The sequence below is a fragment of the Apteryx mantelli genome, chromosome 5 (genome assembly GCF_036417845.1).
Source record: "Apteryx mantelli isolate bAptMan1 chromosome 5, bAptMan1.hap1, whole genome shotgun sequence".
Lineage (NCBI taxonomy): Eukaryota > Metazoa > Chordata > Aves > Apterygiformes > Apterygidae > Apteryx > Apteryx mantelli.
In genome coordinates, this window is record NC_089982.1 from 74981654 (window position 1) to 75001841 (window position 20188).

Genomic DNA, 20188 nt, shown 5'->3' on the forward strand with positions numbered 1-20188 from the left:
AATAAATTCACGACAGAAGATAACCAATAAGACAATGTGTGAGACAGTATGTAAGATACATATTACGTAAAAAGAGCCAAATTTGAGCCAAATAACTCACCCATACCCAGAGCTGTATTTGCCACCCCCTATTTGTCCTCGTAAGGAAACATAAATGATTCCAGTCCTGTTGTAAGCTTTGTGTCTGGGCAAGTCTGGGTGAGGGTAGATCCTGCATAAGATTTGTTAGAAACACTTTCTAGAAAGGTAATTGCAACATGTGGATAAAAAGCTGTAGTCTGGCATGCCAGTAGTGGGATTCGACCAGGCACTGTGGAGAGTGCTGATACAGGTTGGATGACAGCATGGTCAAACCTTAGGGGAGAAGCCAACACGTAGCATTGTTTAGCATTTTTACCCTTTATTTTTTAAGTATATTGTAAAGGAAGGCAGTGATCATTCCTCATTTTGGTGATAGTAACCATAATTCCTGTAAGGAACTGGCTTGCCGAAGTCACCCAGCAGGCTAATTCCATGTTTTTATTATGGGCTACCAAGTACTGTTTTTCACTCTCAGTGCAGATGGTTGAATCAAATATATTTTATGCATTGAGCAAAAGCTGAGTTCTAGAATTCAGGACATTTTGATCCTCTTTGGATTCTTACTGGATACAAATGCAGCTGTTCAGTGTTTCATTTTTGTGTTTGTTTGTTTGTTTGTTTGTTTTCCTGTGGGTGTTTTGGAGTCAGTATTTCACAGTCAAATGTGAATATATATTTACAAGTCACTAAAATGCTGCTAGGAATGGCTGCTTGTCCTTCACTGTGCTTCCAGGAAGACTGGAACTCTGGAGAGAGACTTGGAGACTGGAGAACTCTGCATATGCTGTCTACAATATCTGCAGTAGTGGGATGAAATCTCTATAACTGTATAAATACAGAGCTGTACCATGTTCTGTGCTCATCAGAGCGTTACAGAGCAGTTTACTTTAGCCGAAAAGGCTGTTTTGATAGACTAATCTAACAGTTCTTAAAAATACAGATAATGTTATCAGTAATGGATTGGTAAACAAAAACAGGATGAATTCATCTTCTTAGTGCGTATGAGAAAAAAGGTAAACTCTGTTACCTAAACTTGAAGTTGGTAAACTGTTTAGCTGTTAGATCTTGCCTACACCATTGACTATTTACAATAAAACAGGATTAAGCAGGAAACATTTCTATAATATTTCTATTTTTGAGAGCAAAAATATCACTGAGGTTCAAAAAGGTTCAACTTTTCTGGAAAGCAGAGAGAGAGGTATTTTCAGAAAGTACTTCAGCAGAGCTGATAGCTCATGGGTAGTGAGTTAATTGGATTGCTAGGTGTCATACGCTTCTACAGCCACCGAAGAAACATTCATCTGCATGAATTCCTAAATAGAGCATTGGGTACTGTAATCCAGTCATTACAATGTGTTTCTACTCTGAAGAAAGGCTTTGGATTTTGGGTTTTTTTGTTGGTGGCGGTGTTTAAAAAGGCTTTGTAAGGCTAACCAATGTCTTTGCAATTTCCACATTGTACATACAAGGGCCTGTGAAGTCTTCTGTGCTCATTAAGTGATAAAGATACATTAGTGTACAATTTTTTTAATGATACTTCTCTGGTTACTTCCCTTGCATTAGGTTTGTCTTGGCTTATGTAGCTGGAATCTGTGATGTATCCGTTTTAGATATCCCATCAGCCAGTCCTTCATTACTATACTGTCCTCTAGATATCTATGTATTTTCCTTATAACAGACATTCGAGACGCAGGAGGTAGTATTGTCTCTGTTTTTTTAGGAGAGAGACCAGAACGCAGAGGAAATCCCAGTGTTAGGCATAAGTCTGTGATATAGCGAGAACTTCATTTTTTCATTTCATTTTCATTTCATTGATGTAGCGAGGACTTCATTTCTCCTGCACTTTAAGGTTAATGATGTAGTTATTGGATTATTCTTCTGACCAAAAGATGGAGAAGGAGAGAGGAAAACATTTACAATACGATCTGGAAAAGATTCAGATGAGAAGAAATCCTAATGAGTGTTATGCATAGATCCATGCTTCTTCAATACTATAATGTGTATCTCAATTGAATCATTAATTGTTTTTGGCAATTTATTACTAATCCAAAACAGCAGATCTTCTCTGTCTCTTTTCCAAGTGCCTTTTTTTGGCTAATTAAGTAATCCTTGTGTCACCTGAAACCTCTTCATTGTTGTCTTCCAGGATTTTTGGTTAATTGGAGAAAATGTACAATAGCGCTCATGTTGCTAGCATGCAGATTGAGTTAATCTTCAAAGACAAAAGGTAGAAGAAATCTGATCAACATGTATGTGTTTAAATGTCCCAACCATTGTCTTTCCAGTCAGTCTTTTCAATTATTTGAAAATTAATGAAAATAAAAAAAGAAGCATTCGCAGTTGACACTTTGTTTTCTTACTAAATTTGACACAGGAATGCAATCTTTAAAAAATTCCATAAAATCTTACTATCTACATTTTAATATGTTTGTTTGACATATATTTTAATATATATTTGTAAATATCATCTTGGAAAACACCTAACTGCAATACTGAATCATAGGTGTGAGTCATCAGTGGAGAGCAGTATAATGATACTGAAGTTTAGATAGGTAAACATTTGGTTCATGTCTCTTTCAGTACGTCTTAAATTTCTTCTTCCTCAACATTTCTGTTGAAAGACTCAAGAATTTAGGTACAGTTCCAAATTATATTAGGCACAGTTTTATTTTAGCTCAAATATAATAAAAGTTACATTTTTAAGGGAGAGATCCACCTTTCCCCAGAGTTTAGGGGTTTTTGAAGCTTTGATTTCATCAGGGTACATCTCTGTGCCACTTGGTTGCTTTCACAAGTATAGTTTGAGCTCACAGTATTAAAACAAATAAAAAATACACGATTCTGTCCTTGCTGTAATACCATTGTACGATTTTGGTGATTGTTATTTCAACATGCTGTTATTACAGTGACAGGTGATTTTTCCATAAAGAAAAAGAATTTGAAGAAGAATGGTTCGTATTTCAGCAGATATACACACTTTCAAAGAAGCTATTACCTAATGGGAAGGCCTGTCAGAAACGGGTTGCGTGATGTCGGCATCCGTACATGAGTAATCACATAGTCCTAGCATCGACGGCTCGACCTGTCCTGAATGGCCCATCACCTGAATACTGAAAGATTTATTCCTTTGAGTCCTCCACTTTGCTGAGCTTTGCTATGCTAAGAAACATCCAAACAAGCTATAGCCTTTAGTACAGATGGATGAGCAGCAGCAAGTAACGTGTGCAGAGCTTGCTGCATCCACAAGAACGTCTCACAGAGAGCAAAAAATGTACCTAACTTCAAGTCCTGCAGAAGTGCAGGCCAGGCTCATCTTTAAGAAATCAACCTTTACACTTCATCCTCTGGTTTACCAAGTGCCAGGATTGTGCTTCCACTACAAATAAACCATGCTCTATTAGGACCCTTCTAAAGGCCCGTTTTGCTCTTCATATCACCTCCCTGTTGCATCCTCTTTCCATTTTTACCTTGAAATGCTTTTCATGAATTTTTAGGACAGAAGAAGAATGTATTTATCCTAATAAACACAACTGGTTGTTTTTTTGTTTTTTCTCCTTTCCTTAGTACTTTTGACACGGCACAACCTTGGTTTTCAACCCAGAAAAAATCCCTTCATTACTGGAAGAGCATGCAGGTCTCCTCCTTTTCTGCAGCTGGTACAAAACACACTTTGTGCTTCTTCTTAGTCTATTCCTGATATAGGCACACTCAGTCTGAGATGCCAGAATTCATAGCTCTTCCTCCCCAGCCCTGTAACCCCACAGCATTTTTACAGGGACAGGGAATGCTGTCCCAGCCATGTGCCACCATGTGGTAGCTCTGTACATATGCAGAGTCACTGTGGAGCTCACATCTCTAGCAGAAAAGTTGTCGTGACCTGTTCTCTCTGGCTTATAGCAAATTTCGAAAATCAGTTGTTTTGGACAGCTTTTCTCTTGAACAGTGTACTTGAACTGTGTCTTCTTGTATATAAATGTCTCAAAGAGCAGCTGGCATTGCTGGGTTTTCTGGGTTTTAGTGACAAAGTTTTTAGGGTCTGAAGAAATTTCTCCCGAGATCCACAGATGTCCTGCCAGTCAGGGTCTTCCTGCTTGGGCACAGTGCACCTTTATGTACATGAATTAGCCTGTGGTGTCAAGTTGGAATTGGATTTCTTCTTTTTTTTTCTCCAACTTTTATTTTGTTGTTGAGATAACTAGTTTGTGCCAGAAACTGAAAGATTTTGGCCATCTAAATTTTCTACATTTTGTCTTCAAATACCTCAGTTACCTTAGCATACTCTTTTTTGTTACAATTTTATTCTAGCCTTTTAATACTTTTTATGAGTCATGAGGGTTAGAGTAGGAATTTTTAGAGTGGAACTTTTTATCTTTAAAATGGCTTATTCTCTTTGGGCTTCTTGTCTGTACTCTTTTATTACCTTGACACAGTTGCCATCACTGTTACTCCTGTGGTGTTACTCTCTAGTGGTCCCATTGTATTAATCCTGTAACTGCCTCTTCAAAGTAAACTGGATCATCTTTAAGGTTCAGAGAATTATTCCAGGATTTTATTACTGGGCAAGCCACTGGCCCGATATTTATTTCATTATAGAGAATATACTAGGTTCTTGTTTCCAATATACCTACTTGTTCTGCATGATTTCAGTACATCTGTCTGAAGTCAGTATTTTAGCATTTGCTTTAATTTCTTTTCTGTCAAATGCTTCCAGCAGGTTAGCTTTAGCACTGTCCATCCTTTCCCCCTTTGGAAATTAATCAGCTTCGTGCTGAATACCCAATGTACCCAATTGTGTATATTTGATTTCTACATAATTATTTGTCAAAACTGAATTGCTATGATTGCATTAACTTTTGTGATGCATTGTTGTATATCTGCAGGCCAAGCAACATTATGGGGGGAAAAATGGGTCAAATCTATTCAGATGTCACTATAAAATAGATAAATTTGCAACCTTAGACTCGAGTGACGTCTGTGGCAGGACTTGGAGGTGGTGAGGCTGGGAGCAGAGCACAGGGCGAACGGCGGGCTGTGCTCAGGGCAGCCCATCCCTTAGAGGTTGAGCGTTACTCCAGTGAAGAACAAGGATATAATACCTTGTAGTACCATGTAAAAGAAGTCCACCCACAACCATCTGTTCTAGGAAGGGCTTCGTGCTGAAGAAGGGACGGGTGCTTTCAATGTGTCTCCGTCCCTTTCCAAATAAGAAAGGAAAAATTGTTTTCACGGAGAGACCAGATGGTGCATTTAGATCCTGTATAAAACAAATGAGGCTTCATCCAAAGTGATTTAAGTTCAGATTTGGCTTGCTTTGAGTTTTGCTGAATAACATTTTCCTTAACTAACATCTTACCTGTGCATTCTTCTTGTGCTACACATTTCCGATACAGATATCTAAAACAAATGCTGTTTTATACTGCAGGTTTTTCAGGTAAATGAAGCTATATTTCTGCATAGTGCTCACAGTTATAGTATTCATAGCTTTGTGTGTAATGCATGGTGGTAGTCAGGTACTTTCTTTGCTTTTATTTATTCAAAGCTCTAGTGATCATCTGAAAAAGAGCTGGAGGAGGCTGATACCTTTGTCATGTACAAATTCTTGTAGAGGTCCATTGCGAGTCTTCCAGATCTCAGGCCAAATAATTGTTCTCTTATGCAGCCCTAGGTTCTGAAGTCAGCTTTTCTTTTTCTGCATAGATGAATAGGTGTTGTTAGTACTCAAATACAAGCCTTTGCTGTGATTAGCTCTTTTTTCACGACTCGTGGGTAATGGGAAGGTATACATTTTGTGATTCTTTCGCTGCAGTGTAGTGTCATCATGAAAACTAGCACTGCATAAAATTGCAAAATACAGACAGAACTAGCAATGTGTTCTCAAACCTGCAAAAATACCCTTAATAGTGGCAAGTTTATTTTAGTTGCTAATGAGCAAGGAAAAGAACAAAAGGGTGACAGAGAAGCATTGAAAGTGGATAGTTAGTGTTACGACATGTTTTTCTGCTGAGGCCTTTAGAAGAAAGCACTTACAGATGTTTGATTTCTTTCAGGTCATCCGATTTTGGGACTTTGTACACAAAGCTGAATCTACAGCCTGGGATTGCCACTGTTATTGACAATTTCTACATTTGCCCCACCAACAAGAAAAAGGTATGTGGCAAAAAAATGACTTCTTACAGTGCAGCTGAGACTCTGCTACTGCGTGAAGTTTGTTTTATAGGTTTTTAAAATATAGAGAAGTGGTTTTCACGGAGTTGCTGGTCACCACAGGTACAATTGTGACATATGGAAATGGGTTATTTATTCTTGCTGAACAATACAGTAGGGGAGACATGCCTTGCTGAACTTTTGAGGACGTTGACTCCTGGAAATTGTAGGTTTTCACAGATCCATGCAAATTCTGGGATTAGCATTTAACCTCCTTATCCGTTACATGGAAGTTCAAAGTCCTTTGGAGGTTGCTTAGTATAAAGTGTAGGAATTGGACAATCTATCTTTGAGAATGATGTTTATTCTGTGTAAAACCTTAATTAAAAAATAAAAAGACCCTCTCCTTGAAACTCTTTCTTAAAAAATGTTCCTGCGTTGTTACTGAACCAAAAGCCTTTCATGGAGCCTTGGAAGATTAAGTGAACTTTATAAGTGAGAGTGAAATCGACCCATTGAATGTATTTACAATGGATGTTATGTTAGAAGCAAGCAGGAAGAGTGATTATGAGAGAAAACAATAACAACCCTTCTATGTCTGCAAAATACCCATGATTTAAACTGCAGGAATTGTGAAATATATTGTGAATATATTATTGTGAGTAATACAAGCACAGTAGGCCTTTCATGAAGTAAGAATTTTCTCTTGATAGAGACCTTTTAACTACAGTGTAATGCAGAAGAATTGATTTCATGCAGAGGCCGCTGATTGGGAAGACAGTGCTAGTTGTGTTTGTCTGTCTGTTCTGCCTAATCAAAAATCAGGATAACTCAGAGAGGCTGCCTGGATGATTAAGTACATTTTTTATTTCTCTTGCAATTGTGACTGGAGATTTTGTGACCAAGCTATGCTATGCCTGAGTTAGATAATACATTTTTAATCTGCTGTGAAGTCAGTAATGATTTTTCATTTCTTGAAGTGGGACTACCACCAAGCACAGAATTTCTGAGTGCTATGCATCTCAGAGCTAAGATCGACTGGTGATTTCAAGTGCAAAAAGAATCAAAAAAAATCTTTACTCATGTCAGTTTGTGTCATGAAGGCTAGAAGGAGAAGAAATCCAGGGAGAGCTTTGCCCAGCTCCTCCAGCTGCATTGTAAAAGCCTCCACAACATGTGGGGGGCTGTGACAGTGTAAATGTGCCTGTTGTCTGGCAAAACAATCAGTGGTAAGATCACTGCTGAATTTCAAGACTGAAGGACACTGATGTTTACAAAAATTTCATGTTAACCCGATCTCAGAAAAATATAATTTCTGCTCAAGGCAACTTGAAGTCCATAGACATACAAACCCTGCTTAATAAACTATCGTCATGTTGGAATTCACTTGTTAAATTTTGGTGGTCATTAAATATGCTATTTTTATGCTGAGTTTTGCTTTCAACAAGATGTTCTATAATATACAAACAACAAAAACAGAAGAGCAAAAAGGATTTCTAGGGCTTGTAAATGAAGCCAGATGGAGATATATTTATACAGATGAAGGGGCATACATACACACACGGTACAGGAATGGTGAAAGCAGTGCAGTTAAATTGTTTAGCCAACGTTTTCAGATCTGCCTTGGGGGTGTTGCAGTCACACACGGCAGGTGAGGGAGGAGTCCCCATGTCTCAAGATCTGCTAAGAACATTGTCAGTCATAATGGCAACTTTTCTGATGTTGGACATTTGATTAAGGCACTAAGATGACCTGGTGATTACACAAAAGCCACTTCAAAAGATGGAAAATGTCTTCCTATCTGTCCATTTCAGCATAATTGCGTTGGGGTGGAAGAGCCAATTAAGAGTTCTGACTCCCTTTACCGAGCTGAGCAAAAGTCTCAGAGTTTCACTCTTCCCATTTACTCAATGTAGACATCATCTGCAGAAGAACTCTTCCTGCAGATACAATGCTCATCATTTCCACTTCAATGTCGCAGAGAATTGACATCGCCTGATTTTAGCTGTGTAGACTTTAGGTGTCTACTCTAAGCTCGCTCGCTCTCCCTCTGAAGTCAATGGAGAAATTTGGGCACCTCCACAGACGGTTCATCCTATCAAAATCATAGTTAATCCTATTTATAAGAGTAAGATTGAATGGTCTTGTGGAGGTTGCTGTGACTTTGTGACTGTGGGTCTGAACAGAGTCTAACTGCAGCTGCCTACAGAGGCGTATAAAGAGTTGGGAAGCGGCTTTTATTTTGCAATGCAGTTAGATCAAATATTTGCTAGAAGGCTCCAGTCTAGCTCTTGAACTGAGATTATTTTCTCAGTTTATCTCCACCAATATACCAACTTCTGGAGTGAATTAGAATTTTACTGAATGTGCCTGTAATCTGTGAGTTGTAATTATACCATATAAACCGATGGACTTAAACATGTGGTTTATAGTGCAAATCTGAAATGATGCTGAAAATATTCAGTCCCTGTGGATTGCTATAGTTTGCACTTTCTTAAGAAGACCGGTTGAAAAGAAAAAGTTGATCCTTCTTATCTTTCGTACCCTCTTGTTAAAGACGTTAAAATTCCACAGAATTATGCTTTTTATTATGAAGTGCATTAGCAAATGCAGAGGTTAAAACCATATCATTTTCACCTAGTGCTCTGTGGAAAAAGGACTGTATAAGAAAGAATCAATTACAAGGTTAACTGTAAGAATGCTGGGGACTTTGAACTAGCTGGTGGAAGGAAATAAATCCATTTATAAACCCCATTGAATCCATGCAAAAAAGTGGCACATTCTTTTTCTATCTTACCTTTCTATGAACAAGTTTGATGACTGCTGTTCATTGGTCTCCAGGAACAATCAGGAAGGAGTTATATCAAGGTCATGTCTGCACAATCTTTTGTAGATTGAGATAAATTCACTACGCCTGGGTCTTGCACTGGTTGAATGTGACAAAACTCTGATATAAAAATTGTGTTGCTGCAGTAACCATGGGACTCAAGCTAACAAACCCAGTTTTGACAACAGATGATGGCAGAGCTCGGAGGGTAAAGCTTTAGAGCCCTTTGCGTGTTGCTCTGACCGATCTTTCTGATGAAATCATGGTGTGAGCTGTGACCGTATTGTTTCTGATTCAGAGCTGAACTGCAGTCAGGCAGCAGCAAAAGTAGAAGACATTTGCACCTAGCTGCAAAAGACCATGTAGGCTTACTCTAAATGCTATGAAACAAGAGAGCAATGCGAGATATAACAGTGTAATTAGGATTTAACACTTCCTGAGGATGCATTAATGTTTGCTATGCATTATGGCTCTTTCAGTGTAGCAGAAACCTGCATCCAAAGACAGCAAAACTATTAATCACATTGCTCTGACAGGGTTTGGGAAAGTTGTAGGGTAATGAGGGTGAGTCCTCCTACGCAACATCTCTGACTTCTCCATTTGGAGGCACTTTTTCATTGATCCGTGACATAAAATAGTCTTACTCTATACCGCAGGCCATGTTGCAGTCCTTGAAGTGCCATGCGTTGATAAGGAATGTTCTTACACTATAAAAAAACAGAACTTAGTAATTATCTCCTTTTCAGTAATGACTCTGTGCTGGTATTATCAGTAGTGTCAAACTGTTGCAGGCATCCTAGAATGGACAGTGTGGGAAAAATAATTGGATCTGGGTCCTCTGTTTTCCAAAGCCACATTGTAATTCTGATTTGGAAGTGGTGCATATTTACTCATGGAATAAGGAATTCTGCTTTCCACAGTGTCAGTCTGCAGCCAGCCAAAGTAAATCCTGTCTACAGAGGACAGAAGTTATCAAATTCAGTTTCACTGAGATAAATTATCAACAAAATATATAACATTTTTATAGGGAATATATGCTGTTAGATGTATAAATTACATGTTTATTTTAATACCATTTGTATAATGTTGCTGGGAAGGAGTTGAGTGAAAACTCTGTTTTTGTTCCACATTCAGCAAATATTTTAATTTTTGTTGGTACAAATGCAAATAAAGCATACATCCTTCTATTTATCCTTTTCTGCAAAAGCGGCAGCTAAGCGGTATACATTCAAGGTTTTCATGTTAATAGAAAATAAATGTTGATTGTGCATACGCTGACTTATTAGTTGAATGGGTTGAACACTTAGATTTCCCAGCTGTCACAATGACCAATAGCTGCATGTTTTTCCAAACTAAATGCAAAGATGACAAGTATGCGTTCTTGCTTGACAAGCCATGCAGAACACTTATACGTAAGATAATAATAAGGAAATAGACTATCCTGTATAATGGTTAAATGCCTGATACTTTAAAAATAGTAACAGTATGAATTACACATGATAGCAAAAGGGTATTTGCCATGGATCTAAAAGCATTTCCCAAGAAGCAACTGGGTTGAGCAGTGTTTATCAGCACTTGCAGGTAAATGTAGTCCTATTGCATGTTGATATTTGTCTTTCAAAGCAAAACAATTGGTGGTGGAACTGGTAAAAGGCACTTCCTTTTTCTTAAGTATCAATTTTCTTTAGAGACCCTACCAGAGTATCTTCAAACATACTGAGTAGAATTATCTTCCAATCTTTGTAGTTGAAATTGTCAATTTAGGAATAATTTCTTTCCGTAACTTAAGTAGTTATTGCAGGAAGGTTTCCCTGTGAAACTGCAGAATATAAGTCTGTATGTTGTGATGATGCACCCATCATCCCTCTATAATGACGTGTTCTTTCTGTATAAACAGTGCCACTATTCAATAATATTCTAGTGATGCAGTGCCCAAGTACTGATGTAACCTGGCCGCATCATGTTGCTTAAGACTTCTAGGACTGTTCAGTTCATCTTCAGATTTTCCAGAGGCATCCAGAAGTGTGCCTAGTAATCAAGAATTTACTGCCCCATCAGTTTGCTACTTAAGTGGACTGCTATCAGAGGCAGCACTATGCAGAACCCCACATTTTATTCACACATGGCTGATGAACTGTTGCCTAATTGTTAGCTTATCTGGACAAGAACTGGTGTCTCTGAAATGCTAAGAAGTCCTGTGCTCTGTGCTTTGCTATCTGCATTTGTAAAATGTGATGTTAATACCTACGCAGTGTTTGGAGACATTGGAATGAAAATCACTGTAAAGTGCAAAATTTTACTGTGCCAACATCAAAACAAAATAAGACCAAAACCATGCATGGTCTATCTGTTGTCTTTTATTGACAGTCAATCTAGGGAGCTATTAAACACAAATGAAATTAAATATGTTAAAACAGTCAGAGTCTCCACTGACACATCACCATCCACTGCACAGGTTCATGCAAGCACCTCTGAAACCAAGCCATATGGTAAGAAGGTTTGATGGATGCTATTTGATAGGGTGGGAATATGTATATCTGGAGAAAGTATGACAAAGCTTAGAGAAGCAGAGAGTTGAACAGCTGCAAATTAGAAAAAAAAAAAGGAACAATCACTAGGAATTTGTCTATTAGAAAAGTATTTGAGCTAAGTGCTGGCTAAACTGAGGCTGGGAAATACTACTTTCTCCCTCTGACTGACTCCTACTATGTTTGAGAAATCAGGGCTTTTTCACACTTCATAGGTAAACAGGGCTGCATCAAAAATATATACAACTCTAACATGATTTTCACATTCTAACTCCTCACACCTGAATGAGTCAAAGGGAATAGCAAGATTACAGTATATTTACGTAAGCCATCTCCCTTAAACTGTAAACTTGGAATGCATTTTTCTGTACAGTGTGATGGAGAAAGGTTTGATTTGTTGGTTTTTTTAATAGAAATTAATTTACACATATTTTCTGTGCATTTCTCCATCCCAGACTTCTACATAGTGAGCTTGAAAAGAATCCCCTGCTCTGGCTGTTTAGATGCATTATTACCTTTGAATACTTTTCTGCATGCATTTCTACCAGAACACTGAAACATGCAGTTAGAAGCTGTCTTTAAACTTTCTTATTTTTTACTCCCTTTGACATCTTAATGTTTTATAGTCCAGCACTGGGAGAAGATGATGGTCAAAGGCTGTACCTAATTAAAAAATACAAACCTGTCTAACAGTATGAACAGCAGATTGTTGTGACTAGTCTCTAGGTTTTCCATAGCATGTAGGATAATTACTCCTTAGGGTAGAGGACGTGTGGGCTAAATGGGTTAATGCTTGAACAGACATTCTGTGTTATTATTGTATCCTGTAATTTGTTTGACGTTTAATGTAGAGATCTCAACTGAAGTTTTTGAGGTTGACCTTTCACTGTGATTTTTGTAATCAAATGTGTAACTTTTTTTTAAATTTGTAATCAAATCTAATGCATAACTTTTGCATTCTCCTATGCTCAGGCATGCAATTTTTTAAGCAAGAGTAGTCTTGTCTTAACTGCATGCTTGTTATAGATTCGTTTGTTCTATTTTTATGATTTTCCTGACTAAATCTCATTAATCACAAATGCAGACCAACAACTACAAAAAGCCCTAATGGTAAATTAAGTTTACTGTAGTGAAGCCAAAAATAAAAAGACTAGTTTGTGGGAGTACAACATAAAAAAGATTTATGTGAAAATGGGAAAGACCTGCAAGCAAGTGTTAAGAGACCATTGTGCATATGATTCTGTGCTTGAGAGACATCCATCTTCTTCCTGGTAATTCTGTGAAGAGAACCCAAGCATCATATTTTCAGCAAGGTTTTATTTCCTATTGCAATAAGCAAGGAGTCATTGCTTGGAGAAATAGAAATAGTCAAGAGCATATAGTAGAAAGCATGTCTGAAGCTACCCTCTACATCTATGGTAGTGTGTGCTGCTGCATGGGTATCTGGCCAGAGGCGAGCCCTGAACTGGAAAGCATAACACTCCATACCAGAGGGGTTTAAAGGTCTGGGATTTTGATTTTGATATGCCCTAAAAATAAGGGCAATTTTGCAAAATTTAGACCAGGCTGTCATTTCCAAGCTTTTTGTTTTAAAATGTGGCTTCTTAGTTCTAGGCCCAAGTCCTGAGCCATACGCCAAAGACAAACCTAAGAGGGTGTTGGTAAACTTGCGGTGCAGAAACTAGGCAGGCAGCGTGTTTCTCTTGTCTTGCCTGCCAGTTAACTGACTGGCCTGAGGAGACTTCTTAATTCCTTCATCCCTTGAGAGAGAAGCTGTGGGGGGAACCAAAATCAACTAACCAGCCAAAACTGTGAAGGGTAGTAGTTCCTGGCTATGACGGACCTCTAGACTGGAGGGAGATCTTGGCTTTTCTCTGGCACACAGGTCAGAGACTTTCTGGTGTCCTAGCTGGGGCTGTAACTGCGGCCTTCTACTCAGGAGCTACTGAGGATCGCATATTTTTTTTGAAGGTTATACATTCCTGTGAGAATATGGTCTTGGTAGATTTTCTCAGGCAGTATGGAGCTTACAGAGTTAAATATAGCAAAGAGGCAAATCATAATATGTAGGACAGTATAGGATTGCATCCAAAAGAGGTGAAGACTGTGTAGAGTTATTGACTCAGGTTTGCTAAAAGAACCAGAAAGGAAGAAGCTATTATATCAACAATGCTGAATCTGTGCAAAAGGAAAGAGAAGAAAAGGGAGAGAAACTAATTGTAATGAGGAAATGGTAAAGAATTAGTAACAGGCATTTTTCAATACATTATATTGAATTGATTGCCCAGTGTGGTAGCATGAAATGGGTACAGTCATGTCTATAGAACACTCGGATTTCCACTAAAATGCCTGGCAGGTGCAAGATGAGGTTTTTCTCTGATGGATTTAGACTATTTATATCCATTGAATTTATAATGTGTGTTGAGATGACTTTCATCTAATTATTTACTGAGCATCACAACATGCCTAGAGGCATGTATCAAGGTTCCCATTTTACAGAAGGGAGGAAACTGGGAACTCTTTCATCTTAACTCAGAGTCTAACCACCAGGATAATGTTAAGGGGGGTATATGAAAACTTCTAAACAGTATTTGAAAAAAGATGATTAATACTGTTCAGGAGGTCTGCAAGGACAATGTAGAGTACGCATATTCCCCAGACAGCCAGAAAATAACAGTGTAGCATGTTTGAAACATTCATCATGCTTGCTGATGGATCTCCTGCATCTCCGGGAGACCTGTGCCTTTCCTCCTCATTTCCCCAGTGATCGAACAGCCACACGCATCACGAGTTCCCACGCTTCATGCTCTGCTAGCATTTTCCAATCTACTGATGTGTCAAATTCTGCTTCTCTTCGCTGCAGCTGTTCAACTTTCCTCCGCTCGTGCTGACCACACAAACTCCTCTTGCTCTCTCGGGAGCAGGGATGCAGCAGGATTTTTTTCCCAGGGGTTGGCATGGGAGCACAGCAGAAATGAGCAGGGTTTAAGTCGCTGATGCTAACATTTTGCAGGGCTGGCAGCGTGCTCGTGCCACTGAGAATCCCTGGGGTTGCTGTCCCCCTACAATGATAGGAATAAAACTGCTGTTTAAATCAGCTGCTGCAATCTTGCTGTCACCACACAAATACTCCTAATATTGAGCAGAACTCCTAAAGCACTGTGAATCTCATAGTTAAATATTCCAGTGGTTTTGTTTATTCCAACCTCTGCAACCACGTGCTGTGGCACTAGCTTTAAGGCATGAACATAGCTTTTGGCCTGCCTGTTGCTAGTTCTGAAATTGGCCCTGATTCCCAGTAGCACTCACTCTGCAGCAGCAAACTCCTATAGAAAAGGCAGGACCAGTGTGACAAGTACATTTTAATCATGTCTTTCTCATACAGCCCGTTTCCATTTATTTGAATATAGTTATCAAAAATTCATGCAAACATAAAACAGTTTTTTTTTTTTTTCATTTCACACTATGTGCCTCTATCAGGCAGAGAAAGATTCTCACTCATGGAACCTGAAATCTCATAATTTTAACTAAGCCATCTCTGAAGCCTTCGTGACGGTGGCCTCTTTCACAGTCTAGCGCTAGAGACAGATTTTTTCCATCTGTTACAGTAAAACACTAGGTTGCCATAGTTCCTTCATACCAGAAGATTACTATCAAATGAATGGTGGATTCTTCTTAGCTTCTAATTTGTTTTTGAACTGGAATCTTCTACAGGCTTGTTTTGTTTTATGTCTCGCCGGTATTTCTCTCTCTCCGTTCTTAATGATTTCTTGCAATCTTTGCCTCTTTCTGTCCAACCATCTCTTAATCCCTTTCCAGCTCTTTTTTGCTTTCCTCCTTTTCTTCTTTCCATTTCTAAGCATTACTGCTTTCTTTATACCTCCCAAGTAGTCTCTGGAGCAAATTAAACCTTTTTCTTTCACAGTTACAATTATTAAAGAAAACTATTATTTAGAAAAATGTAATTAATGTTCTATCTTTCTGTTCAAAATCATAATTTTGTTGGAATAATAATAAAACTGCTGAGACCTCCCTAACTATAATTCAAAAAATGAATCTCTTCAATAGGGATGGTATGGTGATTAGATCAGGGAGCTGTTAGCCAGGAGACCTGACTTCCAATTTCTATAACCTTGAGCAAGCCTGAACCTCTCTGAAGTGTGACTTCCCATTGCTTTGCACCTTGTAATATCATTTGCCTTGTGCAAAAACATTATGACATGACATGATTTGACAGTCTACCTTGAAGTCAGATTACAAGGTTTTGCTGAAAGTGCAGAAGTAGTCTCTTTTATTTTTCTTATTCATAAAATTAAGAGAATGATACTTAAGTCTGCAGAGCACCTGTGACCCTTAAATAAATGGTGTGTAATTTTGTGATTCCATTTTGAGAGGTATGCATATTTATAATGTATTTCTTCATGCCACTTTCCTGCAGTGCTGAACAGCATTGTAGGATTTACAACGTACTGAAAATACTTGTTATAAGTATGATCCCATGTTTTGCAAGACTTATTAACATTTATCTGGCATGGTCGTTTCAGGACATAGCTAATACCTTGAATATGAGGGTAGCATTTCTCTTCTCAGATAAATGGGGAAATTTAAACAACTTTCCCCAAATGGAACATAATTAATTTTTGCAACAGCTGCTGGAACTGGAACTCATGCTCTTACAATCCTGTTCTGAGTCCTCTAAACAGCATTGCCACTCTGGACATTGAAATGGCATTTAGATGGGACTTACTGCTCTCATTTTTCAGCAGACACTACGTCTCTGCGAGGGGAGACGGTGGAGCGGTCTGGCAGGAGCAGTGCCTCAGGTAGCACCGAGGGATCCTGGAGTGTTTATCTTGTAAAGCTCACTGCCAAAACCTGACAATTGCTAGCTGCATAAAAAGCTGTGCTTTCAGTGTAGCTATGACTACAGGAATCGGACCTGCATCTTTGGGAACAAGCAAACATCTCATGTCAATTTAAGATGTTAAATGCACTGGATTTCTTTTTCTTTATTGCTAACTTGTATCCTGTTTATTTAATTCAGTCATACCTTTGAACTAATTTTTTTCCCCATTGAATCACTTCGTATGATTTTTTGGGTTAAAATGCTTTTGTAGTTTGTGATACAGTACAGGCAGGAATAAATTAGTGTATTTTGGCTAAAAGGTAGAGTCTGTCCCTGTGAACAACAGTGTGCGGCGCCTTCTTCTTTCTGTGGGTTCCACTGGAGACAAACTTATTGCAGCTGCAGATTAGGCAAGTGGTTTCCTGCATTGCAAGGTACTGTAATGCTGGAGCGGGAGATCTGGGCCTCCATTATTATGCAGAGTCCGGGAATTGAAGGGTTTCTGCTCTTCTTTGCGATTGCAGAGCAGAAAGGCTCCTCTGACGCTCTCCCATGCTGGATGTTATTGCAAGGTCCAGGCATAATTTTTCATTGACTTAGGCAGACAAAGTCTATAAAACTGTCATTTCTGGAATAAAATGCCATTCAGAAGGTACTAATGTTCCAGTCTAATATTGTTTGGTGTACTATAAGACCATATTAAAACCACTTGTGAGTTGTACTCTATCACAAGCTCTCAAAACTTTATATGCATGTAGATGATTTTGTGTCTCCTGTTAATAGCTTTGGGAATTCTGAAGATTGGATTTCCATGGATGTGGAAACACAAAGATGTAAATGACTTGCTTGGGAAATAAATGAGAGAGGTTTAATAATATGCCAGGTGTCTGTGCCAGCCTTTGTGCTTCAAGCACGAGACTACCCTTTTGCCCCTCTCAGAATAACAGACAAATTAATTTGAACGTATCTCTACCAGTTCAGAAGAAAGGCTTGTGGAAGGACTATTGAAACCATAAATATTACCAGCAGCCAAATATATGAAAGCTTATTTTTCAAATAATAAAGAAAAGCTAATATTATTAGAATGTAGGACTGAAATATGGGAAGTATTTTCAATGGTAAAATCATAAACAGCCTTAAATAAGGAGACCAGGTAGGGTTTTTTTGTGTTACCGTTTTGGAAGATTGAATAGATAAATATATAGAATTTGATAAATTGTTCAGTAATATCTTTTTCAACACTAAAAATGTGACTCTTGAGCCATTTCTTGTATAGAAAGCTTATTCGTGATGTTGATGAAATGGAAGTTAAAAAAGCTTTTCTAAACTATTAGAAGCAATTGGAACTGCACCTTTAAAAGTTACATTGAGGAACAAAGAAAGAAGCTTATTACAGGTAGGAGTCTAATTTTAGATACTGTGTTTGAAAACGTTGGTCCTGTGGCTCTGCACAATTCTTAGAATTCACTCTTTCTTACCATTTATCTACTATAAACCAGTTACCCTGTAAAACATGACTAGGTTGGGACAGGGCCACAAATGTTTTTCAATCCCTTGAAAAATTCCAAAAACATTTATATACTGATTTATAGATGAAAATAAAAATCTTGGAAGAGAGCCGATGGATTCAGGATAAGGAAAAATAGATTAGATTAGCTGAAATATTTTGTTTCAACTGTGTTCTTTTTAAATGCAGTGTTTTAAAGGTATTTTGTTGGAAAACACTGACTTTGCCACTCCAGCATTTTCTGCCCAAATTTATTTTTTCTGAAAATTCCCTTTTGAACATTTTGATAGCACATTATTTGGGGTAGGTCCTCTTTTTTGGTAGCACATTCGTTTGGGGTGGAGTTTTTTCCCCCTCTCTCTTGCCTGCCTCCTCCAGAGAAACTAATGCAGCTTTTAAGTGGCTGAGTGTGTATACTTTGCTGTTCCTTAATACAGCTGTGTTACCTGCCCCTGCATTTAAATTGTGTTCACAAATATAAGCTAAATATTACCCAGTTAAACCAGAGAGAAGCTGGATCTCTAAATGGTCATGATAGCAAATAAGTTTATTTAAAAAGCACCATGTGATGCAGTGGTGGAACCCAGGAGTCCTTCTTTTGCCTTCTTTGCAGATTAGTTTATGTGCTTCAGCCAGCAAATATGCACAGTTAATACCAAGACTGTAAACTGGCAATGACGCCTGCTTTGGTAGGGGTCAATGGGCAGTGCTCAGAAATCCTAAAAAAAAAGCTATTAAGGCTATTCTCAAGACTGTAAGCATTTTTACTAGTTCATAGAAGGGTGAAGGATAACATAAGAATGCACATAGATTTTCAGTCCACTTTTTAATCCAATAATTATATGTTGATAGCTGGACAATAAGATATTGTTGTGCTTTTTCCCTGCAGGGTTTGATTTTGCAGCTTACTTGCATTTCTTAAGGAACTACAGCAATCAAAAGGAGACCTCCAATTTAAGCTTGCACAGCTCCATCATACTGTGTTGTATGGTAATCAGGGCTACTCCAGATTGATGACCTTTCATCTAAGGCTGTTGTTTAACAGTGTACAGTGCTGCAATCTGGGCTTTCACATGGTTTGAGTATTGATTTTCTAGATAGAACTGCAGTAATAACCTGGGGAGGTCTGGCATCACTGCGACCTGGTTCGCTGTTATTCTTTTCGGCTCTAGGCAAAGCAGGTGGTTTGCTGGAGCTGCAGCTGCTGCGGACAGCAGGTCCATCCCCGCTTTGCCTGTGTGAACACCCTCAAAGGTTGTCCAGTTTCCCCAGTGTAACCAGCTCTCCCTCCAGCTCTCTGTTCCACCTTCCTTCCCTTCCCCTTCTCTTTTTCTGCTCCCTCCCTTCCCGTTGCAGATCAGCCTGGCCTGGGCTCTTCCCACCGCCTGTGTCCTCAGAGCAGCAGCGTTCATCCCAGCTGGTATTGCAGGGAAGCCTTGCGCTGGCGCTGCGAATCCGGCCAGCCAAAGCTGAGAGAATATTCCTGTTAGATGCGATTTTGGTCAAGAATCACCTCGAAGCAGTACTCTGCTTTGATAATATATCTTTTTCTTTCCTTCAGACAAAGAATAGTCTTATTCAAAACTCTATGTAAATTTGCTTCTTCTCTTTCTAAAGCTCTAGGGTATCCCCTTTACACTAGGATACCATGGTGATGAGTGACTTAGAAATACCAAAGACAGAGAGTGTGATGATGGTTGCTGTGGTATTCCTAATCCCCTCCTGATCCTCTTTATATGAGACTAATTCTACGTGAAGAAGCTATGATCCAACCTAAATTCTCTCCCAACGAGATGAATGATAATAGGGGAGCAGTGCTGCCTTGTGACTGATGTGGGTGCTTTTGGTTTCCATTCCAGTTATGTCACCAGATGTTTTTGAAATCTTTGATACGTTTACTTGATCAAAAAGACTCTTTCATAAATGGGGTTCTCTCACATGAATGAGGTTGCTTACAGCTTGCTTCAGAATATTGTTGATATTTGTTCATCATAAGTAATGGCGGGTATGTAATATTTATAGACTCTTTCCATAAAGATTTCCACTGGGAATAGTGGGATCACAACCAGTTGCCACAGCTGCTTCTTATAAAAGCCAGTTCAGTTACCATACCTTGGTTGGAATAATCTATCCGTGTACTGTAAGTATATTACCCAATAAATACACTGCAGTTGATATCTATTTGAAGAAACCTCCCTCATTTCAAAGTCTCAGGAGACAAAGTAAGTTGTGTGGCTGAAGCGTTGAACAAAAGA

At 38.6% G+C, this 20188-nt stretch overlaps 1 protein-coding gene across 1 annotated transcript in view; it reads left to right on the forward strand.

The window, feature by feature from the left end:
- SORCS2 (sortilin related VPS10 domain containing receptor 2) overlaps positions 1–20188 on the forward strand; it is a 562610-nt gene that overhangs the window by 314088 nt on the left and 228334 nt on the right. Inside the window, exon 3 of the mRNA XM_067298263.1 lies at positions 6129–6228. Coding sequence (XP_067154364.1) covers positions 6129–6228 — 100 coding nt within the window. The remainder of the gene's footprint in view (positions 1–6128; positions 6229–20188) is intronic.